General features: G+C 41.5%; 1 protein-coding gene across 4 annotated transcripts in view; it reads left to right on the top strand.

Moving 5' to 3' along the window:
• Nucleotides 1-19,543, top strand: part of PIK3C2G (phosphatidylinositol-4-phosphate 3-kinase catalytic subunit type 2 gamma) — a 335,543-nt gene that overhangs the window by 197,857 nt on the left and 118,143 nt on the right. For all 4 annotated transcript variants that reach the window (XR_003997645.1, XM_030541961.1, XM_030541971.1 and 1 more), the window contains 3 exons: nucleotides 78-207; nucleotides 1,613-1,749; nucleotides 4,646-4,815. Coding sequence is in view for 3 of the 4 variants with exons in the window: in XM_030541961.1 (XP_030397821.1) it covers nucleotides 78-207; nucleotides 1,613-1,749; nucleotides 4,646-4,815 (437 nt within the window). In the remaining variant the exon portion in view is untranslated. The remainder of the gene's footprint in view (nucleotides 1-77; nucleotides 208-1,612; nucleotides 1,750-4,645; nucleotides 4,816-19,543) is intronic.

The raw sequence follows: 19,543 nt of genomic DNA, 5'->3' as shown, positions 1-19,543 counted from the left end.
AAAATCCAAAAGAGAGAGAAAAGTGTCTCGCTTTGGGATTCAAGCAGAAACTCAAATTTCACGTGCCCTTTTCACAGGTGGGAGATGACCTACGTCAGGATATGCTGGTTCTGCAGATTATTCGTGTGATGGACAGAATTTGGATTCAGGAGGGACTTGATATGCAAATGATCATTTATAAGTGTTTATCTACAGGAAAAGGCCAAGGTCAGTACAGATTAGAAAGGATGCCTGTATTACATTATTCATATCTCATGTAAACCAGTAATACAACAGCACTCCTCCCTTCAGTATTTCCTTTTGAAGGTGTCTTTTCTTTTTCTCCTTTGAGGGAAAAGAGTGCTCAGAACTACCCTCAGTTGGGTCCTAAACATCTTTGTAGATTTAGAGAGGTTAACTTTTTTTTCCCCCCACTTCAGAAGAAATAGAACCTAAGCTAATGAGGTTTTGTAGCAACTCAGGCCTGAATTTAAAGCCTAGGCATCCACAACTCGTCTTGCACTCTCAAAAAAAACTTCTCATTTAGGCACCAAGTAAGAACTTCTGAAAACCTGATCAGAAGTGTTGCCATGGGAATTAGTGGGTGCTAAGCCCCTTTGCAAATCTGGCCCTTATTTAGGTTTTGGCTATAGACTAATAAAGTTCCAGAAACCGCCCAGCGTTGTTTGAAATACCACCCTTGCTGTTCATACTGCTTAAGGCTAGCTTGGCTCATATGAAAGCTTTATTTATTCCTTTCTTTTATGGTTGTTGTAACAAAGCCATAGCAAGGACGCCAATTACTTGCTAAAGAAATTTACTGATGGTAATAGACCTTTTTACTGAAAATAATTCTAGCACAATAAAGAGCTGAAGAATCCAGATGACCTACAGTGCAGAAATGAAAAATACAGCATTTTTGGCCTTTGTAGCCATGCTGCAGAGAAAGTTTGGGGAATGGGAGGAGGCCTGCAGGAGCCACGGAGGATTCAGGGATGTGGCAGGTGGTTGATGGGAACTGGAAAGGGATCCTCTTCATCCTTTCTTTCCATGACCAAGGCAGAACCAGAAAGATTTCCCTTCAAAAAGTAACCATAAAATACTATATCTGGAGAAGGAAGATGCTATAATTAGTTCCCCTCCATTACACTAACTCTCAGTTTAACATCTTTTAAAGGATACAGGTCGGGCATGAGAATAAACCCTGGATGTCTGTCTATCTTAGGTACTTCTGTGGCCCTTGTGGCCAGAGTATCTGAGCACCTCACAATCTTTATCCTCACAATGCTTTGAATCTTGCTAAATTCTTGGGCTCCATGATGTCATTTGGCAGTGAACTCCACAATCTAGTTGTCCATTGTGTGGAAAAGCATTTCCGTTGATCAGTTTTTAATTTGTTATCTTTAATTTCATTGTATAGCCCTTTGTTCTTGTTTCATGAGGCAGGGCGAAGAGAAGCTCCCAATCTCCTTTTTCTAGATCATCTAATACTGTATAGACTTTTATGGTTAATTGAAAGGTGTGTGTAATTCTCTCCATGGGGTGACATGATACAGTGCAATGCAAATTAATAAACACTCTGCCCCTTTTTAAAATTGTGAGTTTTTCATGTGTACTCCTTCTCTTTGATTAGGACTAGTACAGATGGTGTCAGATGCTACAACTCTAGCCAAGATCCACAGGGAGTCTGGACTGATAGGACCACTGAAGGAAAACACAATTAAAAAATGGTTCAGTCATCATCATCCTTTGGAATCAAGTTACCAAGAGGTATATTAAAATGGAACATTGCATAAATTGTTTATTTTACAAATGAAAAAGCAAATGGTGATATGCACAATCTCCTGAAGTCAGGGAAAACAGATCAATGTACCATTAAGTCTTCTGAAATGGCACATCAATTTCTTTGGCCAGATTGCGAGGGACCAGATTCAGTGCAGTGTTTTTTCAGGAACAATAAGAAAAGTCAGGAAAATACCATACTTGAAGATGGAAGGGTGAAGTAAGAAGAAGCTGAAGACAAAATTAAGTAAATAGATACCAAACCTAGAGATTGGTTGGTTGGTTGGTTTGTTTGTTTGTTTGAATCCCGATAGTAAGATGTGGCGTTTTATATATAATCACACATACGGTATCTTTTCTGTGCTTAAAAATGTCACACTTTTAGAAAACTGTATTTCATTGAATTCCCCCAATGATATAATGCATCAGGCCATGCTTGTCCTTTTACATTATGGGATCCTGTGTAAAGCATCTGGTTTTATACAAAATGGTGTTACACGTCTGGTTATATATCATCCAGGAAATTGGGGAAACTGCAAAAGCAGAGGTTTCTCTCTTAAAAGAAAGAAACCATGAAGTCACTTATGCACATTCTTTTTAGGCGGGGCACGTGTTGAGGTTCACAAAAAGGCTTTGAAATTTTTAGCGTCCTGAGGAATTTTTGAACACATCCCCATACCTGCAGTAGATTAGTAGCCATACTTTTTGCCCAATTTAAAGAGAGCTCCAGGTGCTGAGCTACTCTGAAAATGAGACATCTAATTTGATGCCTAATTGTAAGCATCAACATATACATTTTTTTTGCCAGCATGTGGTGGTTGGTTCATTTGTTGTGTATTTATTTATCCAAATTTTCAATCTAAACCTTTAGAAGCAGCTTTAATGTAATAATTATTACCGTATATATTTACAGTAAAGATGCTACTGACATTTTGATTGAAAATTGAGACAGCTATCAATTATCAGTCAAAAATCCAGTTTTGTTGGGTTTTTTAGTAAGTCAAATAACATGGAATGTTCTAAAAAAAACCTATTTGTTACGCATTATGTTCATTTTTTTAAAGAAATGAAATAGTCATTTCTGATTGCATAGGATGTCTGTATAATTGTTTGTATCCTGCTCTCACCATTTGTCTTCTTTTGATATTAAGACTTTGCACTTGGATACTGAACTCACATAGGTGAGTAAGCTTTATTATCGTCAAATAAAGGCACAGAAAGGTGAAGTGACGTCTCCAAACCCACCTAGCAACTAAGTGGCACAGTCAGGAAGACACCCCAGGCATCCTGAGTTCTTGAGCTGTGGTCTAATCACACCAGAGTGCTATCATCAAAATCAGTAGATTTAGCACCGTAATACTACAGTAATATCAGTACTCAAACAATTTTTTATATTCGATAGTATAGTATAAAGATGGTACAGTACTGTATGCAATCAGGTATTGACCAAGAACTTAATAATCGTGAATTAGGTTTTATAGAGTCTGCATATAAATGGCTCACATTATTATTAAGACAGATAGCTTAGTAAGATTCCCAGGAGATTCAGACCCTTACAATTGAGAATGCTATCTGTGGTTATTACACGGTAGTAGTGAAGATAAAACTTGCATGGGCTATAGTTCCTCATGCTTTGTATAAATCTGATCACCATCCAGAGCTAGGAAAAATTATCTTCTCCCTCTCCTCTTATCTGTGATATGGCATGGGGCAGAGTCTTTCCCTGTGGTGGGGAAGGGCTCTAGCCAGCAGGGGAAGGGCTCTAGCCAGCAGGGAGCTGCTGGAGCCTTTCCTTGTTGCCACTCTTCCCCTTTTGCCCCTCTCCCCCCACCCCGAGTTTTTCCCCACTGCTGGTGCCTTTCCCAGCTGCTAGAGTCTTTTCCTGCAATGGGGAAAGGCTCCAACAGCTGGGAGGCAGAAGGAGTCTACATAGTTTCCGCTAGTAGAGAGTCATGTATAGTATGTACTTGGGTACCCTTCAGACGTGTCTGTACTCTAGTTGCCTAAACTGTGCCTCACAGTCTACACTGATACTTAAACCCATGCTGGGCCCTACCTGAGTACAAACTCTACGTGCTGCCAAAAGAAGCATGCAGTGTAGACATAGCCATTGTGAGTATCTAGTGGTTAGAGCAGGGGTTTAGGAATCAGGACTCCTTGTCATGTATTCCCAGCAGTGGTGGCTCCAGGCACTAGCTCTCCAAGCACGTGCCTGGGGCGGCAAGCCACAGGGAGGCAGCCTGCCGGTTGCCATGAGGGCAGCAGAAAGCGAGCCTTTGGCGGCATTTCTGTGGGAGATCCGCCAGTCCTGCGGCTTCAGTGGCAATTCGACAGTGGGTACGCTGAAGGTGCAGAACCGGCAGACTTCCTGCAGGCTGCCACGGGATCAGGGACCTCCCGCAGGCAAGCCGCTGCAGGCAGCCTGCCTGCCGTGCTTGGGGGGAGCAAAAAAGCTAGAGCCACCCTGATTCCTAGGTCTGCCACTGAATCTCTCATACTTTGGGTAGTTCACTTAACCTTACTATATTTGAGTTTACCGCTCTGTAAAATGGAGGTCGGATTCCTTGCCCAGGAATGTTGTGAGGCTTCATTAATTAGCGTTTGTAAAGTTGTATGGGTTCTTGAGTGAAAGGTTCCACCTAAATGCAAAAGAACTATCCAAAATAAGTTACTGCTGGAGATAGAACTGTCTAGGTGAACCATTGGTCTGCTGTACTATGGCAGTTCTCATGTGATTATTTTAGGTCCCAAACCTGCAAACACTTAGGCCTGTATTTAACTCTAAGCATGTGCACAGGAGCTTGTAGGACTTGGTATTCATGTTAGTACTGCAAAAATACATTACTGTATATTTCATCTTTGTGTTTTTGTTTTGTTTAATCAGGCAATAAAGAATTTCTTTCATTCCTGTGCTGGCTGGTGCGTTGTTACCTTCATTCTGGGAGTCTGTGACCGACACAATGACAACATCATGCTGACAAACGCTGGCCACATGTTCCATATAGATTTTGGAAAGATTTTAGGTCATGCACAAAAATTTGGAAGCATAAAAAGGTTGGTATCTACAATAACATTAATTATAAAGTGTAAACAGTGTTCTGATAAAACTTAAGTATCCTAAAACATACATGAAAATTGTAAATGAGTCCTTGCTTTTTTTCCCTCTGAATCTTTAGAGGTATTATACTTAGCATGTTGTAGCATTCTTAAAACCTTATCAGGAGAGGACTGAAAGAATTAATAATGGGATATGGAGATCTTCTCTTTTAGGTCAGTAGTATGAGTTTGATCCAGTTCAGCAGTGGCCAGAACTAGTTACCATCTGATGGCTGGCCGATGAGAAAACAATTCGTGGTCTCATTTTTTTTTTCTAGTGGGCAGGTGTCCATAGCACAAATCCAATCCCACAGCTGAATGTAATTGACATCCTTCTTGTCACTTTTAACATAGAGACCAAACACTGACTGGGCATGCGGGATCAACTACACTCCCACGCATAGGGTGAAATCCTGGCCCCAGGGATGTCAATGGGGCCCATGATTTACACCCCAAATATTGATCCCAACTAGTCGGGGTTGAGTTATTGTGTGGCAGCTCTCACTTCCTGGCTGTACATATTCTGTGAATAAGTAAATACTTGCCATACCTATTCTAGTTCCATTCTTGACTATGAAATTATGAAAGGATGAATTAGGATAAAATTATAATAACTAGAAGTGTGCATAGACATTTCAATACACCCCAAACATGAGACAAACTGTATAGCAGTATATATGATGGATAAAAATATCTCCCTGGCACTGACAATCAGATTGATGTGTGGAGTCCTTTCTTCACTTGTCCTCATAATCACCTGACCCATCCCAGAATGAATCAGCTTGAGTTAATCCTTTTTTTCCCCTTGTCTTCCAGCATATTAGACAGAAATAAGTGTGGGCCTACTGGTACGAAGGAAGCTGATAAGGCTAATTAGTTCTGAACCATGTGGACAAAAGATTTATTTGCAGTGCTCAAAATCATCATCAGTCATTCAAGGGGCTCCCTTAATTTTACCAATTTTCTGTAGAAAGAATAATGCACAGTAGAGTCACAAAGAGACATACATACACACCCTGAGTCAAGTGCTGCATCTGTTACTCAGCCAAAGCTGCCAGAGTCTATCTAGAGCTTACTTGAATGGTACTTTTGCCTGAGGGCAAAATGATTTAGGAGGGAAAGATTTGGCCCCTGGAATGCAGCAGAAGGCCCAACACCCACAGTTTAGACAGGAATGCTATAGCTATTATTTTCATTATAAAATAATGTAATGACATTATACAGCTTTGTTTAATGTAGAAGTACCATTTGGAAAAAGTCATTTATTTAAATAGCAGCTATTTTTGTTCCTTTTCATCCATGCAAATATTTTGCTCTATTTTCAATAGATTCCAAAGCGATACAACTTGTGACTCATTCATGCGTCCTTACTAGGAATAGGGCTGATATTTTCTGTAGGCCGTAGACACTAGGGAGTGATATATGCTTACTCCTTGGGCTCACGTACACTGAGTAGGTCTGAGAAAGATGGTTGTAATACACATGAGCAGTGTGTGTTCTTCATCAAATGTAGTGTCTGACAGATAATAGTGACATATGGATATCAGACTTCCATCACCCACAACGTGAATACTTGATGCTATTTGCATCTATCCATCTATCCATTCCTTTTCCACGTGCAGACCTGAAGCATAACGAAGCTTACATCACTCTGCTGAACAAATTGCCCTATATCAGCTCTAGAAATCATAGTGTCGTGTTCTCTTATTTGTCAGTGTTTGATTTTGCAAAGGGACACATTTCTGTTTAGCCAAAGTGAGCAGAGATGCCTCGTACTTGTGTGAAGAGTGCAGATAACTTCTGCTATGTTTGTGGTGAAGTGACTTTTGCATCACAAAAGCGCAGTATAACCACTATGGTTAAGAAAGCCTATCACCTTTCTTTTGGCTGCAAAATTGGAGATCAGGACAAGACGTGGGCCCCGCACATATGCTGCAAGACTTGTGCAGCAAATCTTGGCCAGTGGTTGAACAGGAAAAGGAAATCTATGCCTTTTGCAGTGCCAATGGTTTGGAGAGAGCCAACAGATCATATCAGCAATTGTTACTTCTGCATGGTGCCTCCAGTTGGGAAAGGTGTATCAAAGAAGAAAAAGTGGACTGTGCATTATCCAAACATTCCATCAGCTGTACGCCCAGTACCCCACGGAGAAGGACTGCTGGTTCCTGATGCACCAGAATCATTTTCACTTGAGTCAGACGAGGAAGAGGATGAAACTTCTGATCCTGAACCATCAATGTCACAGGACCCACATTTTCTCCCATCCTCCTCCTCTGAACCACACCTCATAACACAAGGTGAACTGAATGACCTTGTCAGGGATTTGGAACTACCCAAGAGTAAGGCAGAGCTGTTGGGCTCCAGACTACAGCAGTGGAATCTTCTGGCAGGCTATCAGAGCAAATGGAGCCCATAAATGCTTGCAGACTATTGCTGGACAGTGACAAGAGATGCTCCATTTAATGAATACAAGAGACAAGCCAAGAAGCGCCGACACTGAATAGGACTAAGCTATGTACATAATAGTTCTTTGCCTTTTGTTTCATAATAAATTTTATTTATATAACCCTTTTGCTGATTTTTAAAGTGTTATATAAACAGGACAGGTGAAATATTGTCATGTAAAGCAACCATAAACACATGAAAAGACCTAGGTTTACAATTAATGATTAAAACTCTACTATCTACACAATATACATAGACATAAAATGTAAAAACTTAAATATCTTAGAAACCATAGCCAATCAGTTGTTTTAATTGTCATATTTGAATTCAGCACATCAAAATACATAATAAATATCACATTTTATCTCTGAAGCAGACGACTTCTCAAAAATTGTAGATCAGTGTTATCCTTTGTTGTTTAATACAATGTATATGCATTGCAGTGAGGTAGCTTAGGCAATTTTAAAGATCAGCAGCATCTGATCTTACAAATCTTGACTCATGTAAGTAATCTTTATATCACACTGTGGTCATGTTTTTCTTCAATGCATTTATAGCAAAGACTTGCAGGAAAAGAAGTCCCCAATCTATAGTGATTACCGTACCCTGGTCTCTCTTTTCTTAGAAAAATAACTTGCTTGCTTACCACAGATATAAATACCCATTGTGTATTCTCAATAAATGTGTGGGGAGTTTTGTGTAGCAAACATTTGTCCTTCAGAGCATCATAAGCAAATGCCTTCCACAGTCTTCTGCAAGTAAGTACTCTTTTTACTGTAAATAAACTGAAAGGTTGATAGTAGCCTGAAGAATTATGTAACACTCTATGCCAGGGCTGCCCAGAGGATTCAGGGGGCCTGGGGCCGTCGGCGGCAGGCGGCTCTGGTGGACCTCCCACAAGCGTGCCTGCGGAGAGTCTGCTGGTCCCATGCCTCCGGTGGAGCATCCGCAGCCACACCTGCAGGAGGTCCACCGGAGCTGCGGGACTGGCAAGAGGCAGGGCGCCCCCCGCGCGGCAAAATGTTTAGAGCCAACCCTGTTCGGCGGCGGGGTGCCCTTCCATTCTGGGACCCGCCGCCGAAGTGACCCGAAGACCCACAGCGAGGGCCCCCCACCGGCGAATTACCACCGAAGCGGGACCCGCCGCCGAAGTGCAGCCCGCTCTTTGGCGGTAATTTAGTGGCAGGGGATCCCTGCTGCGGGTCTTTGGGGCACTTCGGCGGCGGATCCCGGAACGGAAGGGCCCCCCGCCACCGAATTACTGACGAAGACCGGGTTGCACTTTGGCGGCAGGTCCCGCTTCAGCGGTAATTCGCTGGCGGGGGGTCCTTCCGCCCCGGAGTGGAAGGACCCCCCCACCGGCGAAGACCGGGAGCGGAAGACACTCCGGGGCCCAGCCCCGCAAGAGTTTTCCGGGCCCCCCAGAGCGAGTGAAGGACCACGCTCCAGGGGTCCCGAAAAACTCTTGTGGGGGCCCCTGCGGAGCCTGGGCCTGGGGCAAATTGCCCCTCTTGCCCCCCCCGGGTGGCCTTGCTCTATGCAGGGCAGTGATTCCTTCCATTCAATCCACTCTCGACTCTGAAAATAATCCTTTGAAAATAATATGATTCAGACAGACATGAGAATTTTCAGGAAAACATTTCTGTTGAAAACATAGCAAACATAATTTGGCAATGGAAAGCAATCAATACCCGCTCCAGTCCAGTATCCTCCTCATTACATGTTATGTACTGAATGTCTCCATTTAGAGCCCAATCCTGCACCCATTAAAATCAGTAGAAAAGTCCCATTGCCTTCAGTGGGATTTAATGAATGTTCCTGCCTTGAAGAGCTTGTAGTCTGTCTATCTGAGCTTTAAAGTCTCTAGAGGAACATTACTTTTTGAGTCCCATAGGAGATTTACAGACTAAACATGAGATTTCATTATCTTTTATGTTATCTTACAAAGCTACACATTTTGTTAGTCGTAATAAAATTACACACCTTTCTTTAATCAAGCCACAGCTTTTGACTCTAAGGCAGTGAATTCCACAGATTCAAATGATGTGAAGAAGTAATTGCCCTTTATTTGTTCAAAATTTCCTGTACTTTAACAGTATTGAGTATCCTGTGCTCTCATTTTGAGGTAGGCCTGTACTCCCTGCCCCTGTTGAGGTCACAAGGAGTGTTCTCTAAGGATAAGTCTATGCTGCAATGTGTACCCACATACTGGCTAGTGCACATGTGATTGCATGTTAGCCAAGCCTGCCTCCAAGAGCCCATACTACAGAGCCACACGTGCCCCTGTATACCCACATCTATTCTGACACAGCAGCTGCATACGTTTAGTGCTGGAATTAATGGGGGTATGTATATCCCAGAGCATCCAACAGGAACAATTCTAGCAATTGGTGTATAGTGTATTGTGGGAGGATTTTTTTGTCCTTCCTGGATCCCTGTGCAGAAGTGGTTTTAGCTGAGGTACACAGGACAATGTAAGAGGAAGGGGTTAATTTTTTTATTTTTCCAGTTCTAACCAATTCCTCTTGAACTTTTGTGCTTTGGAGGATTAGGCAATAAAGGATTTATTTAAATACTGTACTATCTGATACAATTCTAGATTTAGCAATCTTACACTTCTCTGGCCATTTTCAGCACCTTTCTTGGTAGTTTTCCAGTCACTGGATTAGGTGGCCATCTCAAATGAGATGAGATAATCCAGGTTATACTATATTTTTGTCATGGCATAGTAGTATATGTGTAATTTCCCATCCTTTTTCAATGCACACTGTCGTCTTGTTCAGTTGCTGTCAGGCACAGCCTATATGCCTTCACTTATCTCCTCAAAGACCCCTGTGTCTTTCCTGTATATTAAATTTAGCTCTTTCTGTTGTGTGTTGTATTTTGTTTTGTTTTTTGACAATGTTTATTACTGGAGCCGGCTGAACCTAAGGATGGCCATACTGAGTCAGACCAAAGGTCCATCTAGCCCAGTATCCTGTCTTCCAATAGTAGCCAAAACTAGATGCTTCAAAGGGAATGAACAGAACAGGTAATCATCAAGTGTTGCCCCTTCCGAGCTTCTGGCAAACAGAGGCTAGGAACACCATCCCTGCCCATCCTGGCTAGCAGCCATTGATGGACCTATCCTCCACGTACTTATCTAGTTCTTTTTTTGAACTCTGTTTATAGTCTTTGTCTTCACAACATCCTCTGGCAAAGAGTTCCACAGATTGATTCTGTGTTGTGTGAAGAATACCTTTTAGAATGTTGCCATTGGGAAATTCTAATTTTCCATCAAAAATATTTTTGTGTTTTTCCCCCCATCCTTTTTACTGTTTTTCTGCTTTTTCCAGTTTGAGAAGAATAATGGGGGGGATGCCATTTTCATTTATAAAAATCAAAATGAAAGTTTCTTTATCACTGAAAGTGTTACTTTAAAAGAAAAAGAACCCTTTCAGTGCTTTCAGACTGCTTTTGAATTGGCAAAGGTTGAGAACAGTCAGAAGATGGGGGGAAACACAATTTCAAATGAAAAAAATGAAAATTCTAAAATTTCAGTTATTTCTTGTATAGTTTTATTTGGGAAATGTTTCAACGGGGGGATCTAAAATTTTCATTTTGAAAAAATTTTAGACTGAAATTTTTTTTGTCAAATTCAGAATGGTCTGTGAAACATTTTTGTTTTCAATGCAAACCTATTTACTGATGAAAAAACTTTCCTTGGAAAATTTTTGGCCAACTCTGTTTATTACCTTACCTATATCTAAGTTAAATTCTATCCTATATCATACTGCCAGTCTCTTGCTTTATGTAGATCTGGAGTTACATTTCTTAGTTTTCATTAACCTGAAGAGTTTCAAGTCATCAGCCAACTTACTTCACTTGCTACACCTGTCCTCCTTCAAAAAAGCAAAGGCCAGAGACATGCAAAGACTTCATATTATTAAATTTAAGTGCTTGGGTGGTTTCACTGAAGTTAATGAGGCTACTCTGGTACTTAAAGTCAAGCATCCACATATGTCTTTGCAGAATTGGAGCCTACATTTTCAAAAATGATTTGAGGCAGTTTCAACTTTTGGATAGGCCAGTTTGAGACACCTTAAAGGGGCCTGAATTTCAGAGGATAGGTGCTCAGCACTTCTGAAAATCAGCCCTTTTTAGGTGTTTCATGTTAGGCATTCAAAAGCACTAGTCACTTTTGGAAATTTAGGCCTTGTATACTGAGAAATATGAGTCCCAATACTGGCTTTAGAACACTCTTATATTCCTCCACTTTGAAGACTAGTTATTTATTGTTACTGTGTGTTTATGCCTTACCCAGTTATTAATCCTGCATAATTCTTTACCCTTGGTTATTTATTTTCTTTAATAGTCTCTTATGGAGGGAACTCATCAAATGCTTTTTGAAATCAGAGTAAATTTATGTCCACTAGTCCCTTTGTATCTGTTTTAATTTATTATTCCTGTGAAGTATCCTAACAGTTCAAAGAGGCACATATTTTCCTTTACAGAAGCTGTGTTGGTTTGTCCCTATCTGTTTTTATTATCCAAGTGTAATGTTCTGCTTTCTCCTTAATTACACGCTCAATTGAGTTCCTTGGAACTGAGGTGAAGCTCACTGGTCTGTAATTCCCAGTATCCCCTGTGGCTCTGATTTGAAGCTGAAGCATTGCATTAACTACTTTCCAGTCTTCAGGAACAGTTGCTGTTTTGAGGAGGTTATTGTATAGTCTTATTAGTAATTATCTGGGCTAGAGTGTGTTATTTATCGCCTTTGGAACCACCAGTGGAATTCCTTCCAGTTCTGGTGTTGTACTGCATGTGAGTTTGAGTGGCTCCATATCTTCCTTTTTGGAGACTTTCCCCGCCTTTTTTTTTAAGACTACCCTGTGAATTCTTATATAAATGCCTTTTGACACAGGAAGTTTCACATCACAATCAGCAGTAAATAACTGATGGAAAAAATATTGACCTATCTTCTGTGCGATATCATCATTGCTTTTAATTACAACCTGCCCTTCCACCACTTTATCCCATGTGCCACTTGGGTATCTGTGATGGGGTGTCCTCCCCACACTGGCCCTACATGAGCTGAATTAGGCTTCTAAGGGAGGAGGAGGGTATGCTGGAGGCAGCCAATTAAAGAGAAGCTCACTTATGATGGACAGGTGGGGCTTCTCCAAAAGACAGGAAACTGAAAGCAGAAGGAGATGCAGGGAGAAGGCTTCAATCACTTCCTGGGAGAAGGGAGGACTGCTTAGGGCTACAGAGACAAGTTGCCTAAAGTTACTCCCTGGGAAGAGGGAGTGACGAGATTGTCAAAACCAGAGGAGTGATGAGGGCCAGGAGGTTTGGAAGTGACTCCGGTAAAGGCAGCAAGGTGCAGGGAACTGGCCTTGCTGCTATGTAGAGGGTCCCTGATCCAGAACCTGGATAAAGAGTGGGCCCAGGTTCCCCTGCCAGTCACTGCAGGAGTGGCACTGTGAGGCAGTGAAGCAGAAGACTGCCTGAGACTGCTAAAAAATGGAGCCTTGATGTGCTTTCCCCCTGGAAGAATAGTGACCTGGACAGAGGGTTGAGTCATGAAGAGGACAGCTGCAGTTCCCAAGAGTGAGAGAAGAGCTGCAGAGGAGAAACTGAAAGGGTGTAACCACTGGAAGGGGTGTCGGCCTGACTGAGTTAATCCCAAGAATCACAAGGAGGTGGTGTCATCTAGCAGGGAGTCGAGCAGGCTGTCACAGTATTTTAGAGGGGCTATACTCTTACATAGTCTAGTGCAGTGTTTCTCAATGACCAGTCCAAGGACTGGTGCCAGTCCATGATAGTCTCCTGGCCAGTCACTCAGATTTCCCTAGCACAGAATATTATTAGAAACATAAAGTTTTTTTGTACTTGCATTTTACATCACTGCATTCATTCAATTATTTTTGAACATTTTAAATAAATCGACCTGGTTGACATTGGTGCCCCTGGTACTGATATGCAATTCACATTCGCATTCATTTGTTGGAAGGATGTAGTTAACAAAAAGCAGCAAGAAAAATTTAAGTTCTAGTAAAAATTTTACTTAAATAAACTAGACAATGTCACTGTCAAAGCAATTACTTCTGGATCTATTTTTCAGAACTTACAAAAGTTCAGAAAAACATAATAGAGATGCGAGTGACTCCTAATATGATCAGGAAGAAGTGTTACAAAAGGAAATGTTCAGCTGTCAATCAAAAATACTATTAGTCTTACATTTAAGTGTGGGTTTGTTGAAAGTGAGGATGTAAAATGCCCAAAACCTCTCTGTATTGTGTATGGCACAACTCTCAGCAATGATGCTATGAAACCTTCAAAAATGATTTGACACCTTGAAACTAAACATCCAAATTTAAAAGAAAAGCCAATGGAATTCTTCCAACAGACACAAGATGAAGTGAAGGGGCAAAAGAAACTATTGCCCAGCACCATAACATCAAATAAAGGTATGATATAAAAGCATCATAGCTGCTATCCCTACACAAAGCTAAATGCAAATTGCTATTTACAATTGGTGAAGAACTAATCATGCCTTTTGTAATAGATGCCTACAGCAAAGTCTTGGGTGATGAAACTGTGAAAAAAGTGAATTGTATTCCAGTGTCAAATGATACAGTCACACTGAATCACTGATATTGCAGAAGATCATAGAATCATCAAATCATAGAACTGGAAGGGACCTCAAGAGGTCATCTAGTCCAGTCCCCTGCACTAATGGCGGGGCTATATTATCTAGACCATCCTTGACAGGTGTTTGTCTAACCTGCTCTTAAAATCTCCAGTGACAGAGATTCCACAACTTCTCTGGGCAATTTATTCTAGTGCTTAACTATGCTGACTGTTTGGAAGTTTTTCCTAATGTCCAATCTAAAGTATTCTTGCTGCAATTTAAGCCTATTGCTTCTTGTCCTATTCTCGGAGGTTAATGAGAACAATTTTTCTCCCTCCTCCTCATAACAACCTTTTATGTACTTGAAAACTGTTAAGATGTCTTCCCTTCTCTTCTCCAGACTAAACAAACCAATTTTTTTCAATCTTTCCTCATAGGTCATGTTTTCTAGACCTTTAATTGTTTGTTGCTTTCCTCTGGACTTTCTCCAGTCTTTCCTGAAATGTGGCACCCGGAACTGGATACAGTACTCTAGTTGAGGCCTGATCACCATACAGTAGAGCAGGAGAATTACTTCTCATGTCTTGCTTACAACACTCCTGCTAATACATCCCAGAATTACGTTCGCTGTTTTTGCAACATTGTTACCCTGTTGACTCATATTTAACTTGTGATCTACTGTGACCCCCAGATCTCTTTCTGCAGTACTCCTTCCTAGGCAGTCATTTCCCATTTTGTATGTGTACAACTTATTGTTCCTTCCTAAGTGGAGTACTTTGTATTTGTCCTTATTTAGTTTCATTCTATTTACTTCAGACCATTTCTCCAGTCGTCCAGATCATTTTGAATTTTAATCCTATCCTCCAATGCATTTGCAACCCCTCCCAGCTTGGTATCGTCAACAAACCTGAAGTGTACTCTCTATGCCATTATCTAAATCATGGATGCTACTGGACAGACCTAGACCCAGAACCAGTCCCTGCAGGGATTCCCTTGTTATGCCCTTCCAGCTTGACTGTCGACCAGTGATAATTACTCTCTGGGAACAGTTTCCCAACCAGTTATGCACCTTTATAGTATCTCCATCTAAGTTGTATTTCCCTAGTTTGTTTATGAGAAGGTCATGCAAGATCATATCAAAAGCCTTACTAAAGTCAAGCTATACCACTTCTACCGATATCAAAGCTCAGTTGATAGAAAGGGTGAGAGCATTAAGATGGTTTGCAATTCAGTTACAACAGACATTGTTAACACTGCAGTTCTTATTGTTTATGTGTGCCTATAGGATGCCTGTGCCTATGATGGTGCATTTGACAAAGATCTACTCTGCTGAGAACTGCCACAAAACACAACAGGTGCTGAAATATTTTGTGATGAGTATGTGACAGGACATGGACTTCAGTAGGATCCACTGGAATTTGCACTGACAGAGCAGCCACACTGACAGCAGATATTCAGCTCTAGTGGCAAGAGTGATGGAAATTGCATCAGCTGCTCAAGCAGCACGCTGCTTTATTTATCAAAAAGTCTAGGCAGCCGAGAAATATATGCCCTTGGTATAGTTGTTAAAATTGTGAATTTTGTGAAAGCAAATGGACTCAATTCTCACATCTTTGCTACAATGTGTGAAGAAATGGGGTCTGTCCACCACTTACTCTTACACGCTGAAGTGTGGTGGTTATCCTGTGGCAAAGTATTAAACAGAGTGTACGTGAACTTGAAGACTTTCTGCCTCAAAAGAAGTCTCCTCTGGCAGCATACTTTCAGGATTTACAATGGCTCGCCAAACTTACATATTTGGCAGAGTATGTTGAGTGTCTTTGTACTGGCTTACAAGATCTGGCCTTTAAAATAAATAAATAAATAAATAAAAGCTCAAGTCTGGAAAGAGAGTCAGGTGCAACTATTATGACAAGTTCCCATTTTTTGCATTTCTGGCTATTGATGATAGTAAAGGTGTAGATCTGCCTCTCCTCCCTAAAATATTGCATCCCATCTAAAATCAACTCTCCAAACATTTGAGGACTATTTCTCATCAGACTCTGATCCACAAAAAGGAAAGCAATGGGTTCATGATCCATTTTCCTCCCCAGAACCTGAGACCTCTCTGTCGCTATCGTTAGAGGATAAGTTGCTGGAACTGTCAAGTGATGAGGGCCCGAAGTTACAGTTTCATGAAGTGACTCTACCTGTTTTCTGGAACAAAGTCCGAAGTGAATACCCACAACTTGGTGAATTCACTGTCAAAACTTTGCTCCCATTCCACTCCACGTACCCCTGCAAAACTGGATTTTCAGCGATGACTGCAATGAAAACAAAATGCTGCAAGCGGCTGAGCATTGGAAAGACGCTTTGAGTTTCCTTGTTAAACATTCACCCCCAGATTGAAAGACTTGCATCTACATGACAGGTACAAATATCTCATTAACAGTAGGGTGAGTGAATGCGTCTGATTTTTTTATTATTTTTTAAAACTAAATTAATTGAATGATCTCTAATGTACAAAATGAGGTATACAAAATTTGTAGCCAAAATTATTGGTAGGCCTTCATTTGAAACAATGTTTAAAAATCAGGTTAACATTTTCATATCGCATAACTTGTTGAACTGCATAGGTGCTGGAACTAGGGGTGGCTTGAAGTTGTTTATGTACTGGGTTTTCAGTTTGGTTCAGTGGCTCTCAGCCAGGGCTGCCTTACCATGAGGTGAACTGAGGCAGCTGCCTCAGGTGCCAGACTGTGGGGGGCCACTAGGCCCCAGAGTGTAGAAAATTGTGTCTGTTGGTGGTGCGTATGTATTCTCTCTGCTCTAGATGCACAGAGATGGTGGAGTGCTGTGCTGGAGGAAGGAGGGCACAAGAGACATAACAGGCAGGCAGGAGAAAAGGTGAGAGGGAATAACAGAAAGCACAGGAGCTGCAGGGAGAGAGGAGGAGGAGCCTCCTACATACCTCTTTAGCACCTCCAGGAGCCTAGACTGATTAACACCAGCTTTTCAGGGATCTTCCTGTTTCCTGCTGCTTCCCTGAAGCCACTTGAGGAGAACAGGCAGTCAACTGAAGTAGTAGGAGCCAGCTAGGCCCTTAAGACGCTGATATCTTCCCTCACTCAGGCCCTGCTACCAACCTGCTTATTTGTCCCCTTCAATTGAGTGTTGAGAGCTACTACAGCTGGCACAGAACAGCAGTCATGAGTGAAAGAAGAAAACACCCCTCTGGAGCAGCGTTCAGAAAAAGCAGGCGAGCAAAGGAAGCTTTTCTATCTAAGCAGGAAGCAACTCTCCTGAGGTACATAGACACAAATGTTCATGGTGAGCCTTCCAGACCCAGGGAGGATGTGAGTGGTGAGGGGATGCCTCATCTTCCAGTTAGTCAGAATGCAGGTGACCTGGCAGCCACTGCAGCATCCATATCTCCATCTCAAATATGGATGTAACCATGCACATTCCTGAAGTAAAGTGTAGATCAGAGAAGAATGTGGTGGAGGCACAAGAAACAGCTGCTGCTGAGTTTAGATGATCCAGGATTGTGGACCCACTTGAGCAGTAGCCTGAGGGACTTCCCCTTACTGCATGGGCCACAGCAAGTGAAAAACTTCATTTCCCAAAGACAATGAAAATAGAAGTTTCCATCCAACGCATTTCTGGCGTGAAATCCCCAATGGTGACAAAGTGGAGAGGCCATGGTTTATGTACTCAAAAATGCAGAATGCCGCATACTGTTTTTGTTGCAAATTCTTCCAGTCTAATGTTCCAGCCACATTGTGTTCTACAGGAACGAAGGACTGGAAAAATCTGGCTAGAAATCTGGCATGCCATGAGAAGGCAGAAAATCACTAGAGAGCATTCCATAAGTGGAAAAAGCTTGAGATGAGACTAAGGTTAAAGGCCACCATAGATGATCAGCATCAAGAGAAGATTGCATCAAAGTCTCTTTACTGGCAAAAAATTCTCATTGCCATTGTGAGAATACTTGCTACCCAAACCTAGCACTGTGTGGCACTTCATATCAGCTGTATGTGCCAAACAATGGAAACTTCCTTAAAACTGTGGAGCTGATGTCTGAGTTTGATGCTGTACTCCAGGAGCATCTGAGAAGAATCACCACCCAAGAAAAATATACACACATCACTACCTTGAAAAAACAATTCAAAATGAGATCATACAGTTACTGGCAACAAAACTCAAAGAGAAGATTGTGGCAGATCTGAAATTAGCAAGATATAACTCTGTTATTCTGGACTGCACACCTGACATCAGCCATATCGAACAAATGACTTTAATAGTGCGTTTTGTAACAACAGAACCTAGTGAAAATGTCCCTGCAATGGTGACTGTCAGAGAGCATTTCCTAGAATTTACTGACATTGATGATACTACAGGAACTGGTATGACAAATGTGCTTCTTAAAAAGCTGGAAGATATGGGAATTGCAATAGCTCACATGAGAGGTCAGGGCTACAATAATGGTGCCAACATGAGAGGAAAGAACAGAGAAGTGTAGACATGATCCAAGAGTTAAACCCTTGAGCTTTTTTTGTCCCATGCAGTTCTCATTCATTGAACTTGGTGGTCAGTGATGCAGCATCAGCTTCTAGTGAGGCTGCTGAATTTTTTAATGTAATTCAAAGCATCTATGTATTTTTCTCTGCATCAACTCATCGATGGCAAATTTTGAAATAACATCTGGGAACATCCTCTCTGACACTGAAACCACTGAGTGCCACATGATGGGAAGGTTGAGTGGAGGCGATAAAACCTATCAAACACCAAATGGGAAGATAGATGATGCCATAGTTGCCATTATGGAGAATAATGCTATGACAGGAACTGTTTGTGGAAGAACAGTGGCAGAGGGAAATGAAATCATCAGAAACATACATAACTTCAAATTTCTGTGTGGCTTAGTGTTGTGGCATGACATACTGTTTGAAATAAATGTTGTAAGCAAGAGACTCCAAAGTGTTGACCTTGATATATCTGGAGCAATGGAACAACTGGACAAAGCAAAGTCACACCTACAGTCTTACTGGTCAGATGAGGGATTTCAAAACGTTCTGAAGAGTGCACAGAAGTTGGCAGAGGAACTTCACACTGAAGCTATTTTCCCACCCATTCAAGAATACAAGAATTACCAAAGAAAAAGACGTTTTGATTATGAGACACGGGATAATCCCATAAGAAACCCCAAACAACAATTCAAAGTTGAATTCTTTAACCAGGTGCTAGATTGTGCAATACAGTCAGTTGAAGAACATTTCATGCAGCTCAAGGAACACAGCACTATATTTGGGCTGTGTATGATATTCCAAAACGCCTCACTATATCTGAAGAAGACCTACGCAGCACACTAGAGACAGTGTTGACACATGATGATGTGCATGATACTGATGCAAGTGATTTAGGTGATGAACTGAAAGCCCTTTCAAGATACATTTCAGCAGGATCAACTCCAAAGGCTGTTCTGGAATATATGTGACCAAATAAGATGACCACCCTCTTTCCAAATGCTTTTGTTGCTCTGCGCATACTTCTAACACTTCCTGTAATGGTTGCCAGGGGAGAACACAGCTTCTTCAAGCTGAAGTTAATAAAAACACATCTACCTCCACAATGACACAGGAGAGG

Source organism: Gopherus evgoodei, chromosome 1, assembly GCF_007399415.2.
Source record: "Gopherus evgoodei ecotype Sinaloan lineage chromosome 1, rGopEvg1_v1.p, whole genome shotgun sequence".
Taxonomy (NCBI): domain Eukaryota; kingdom Metazoa; phylum Chordata; order Testudines; family Testudinidae; genus Gopherus; species Gopherus evgoodei.
Note: the sequence above shows the minus strand (reverse complement) of the source record. Positions and strands in the feature narration are given on the sequence as shown.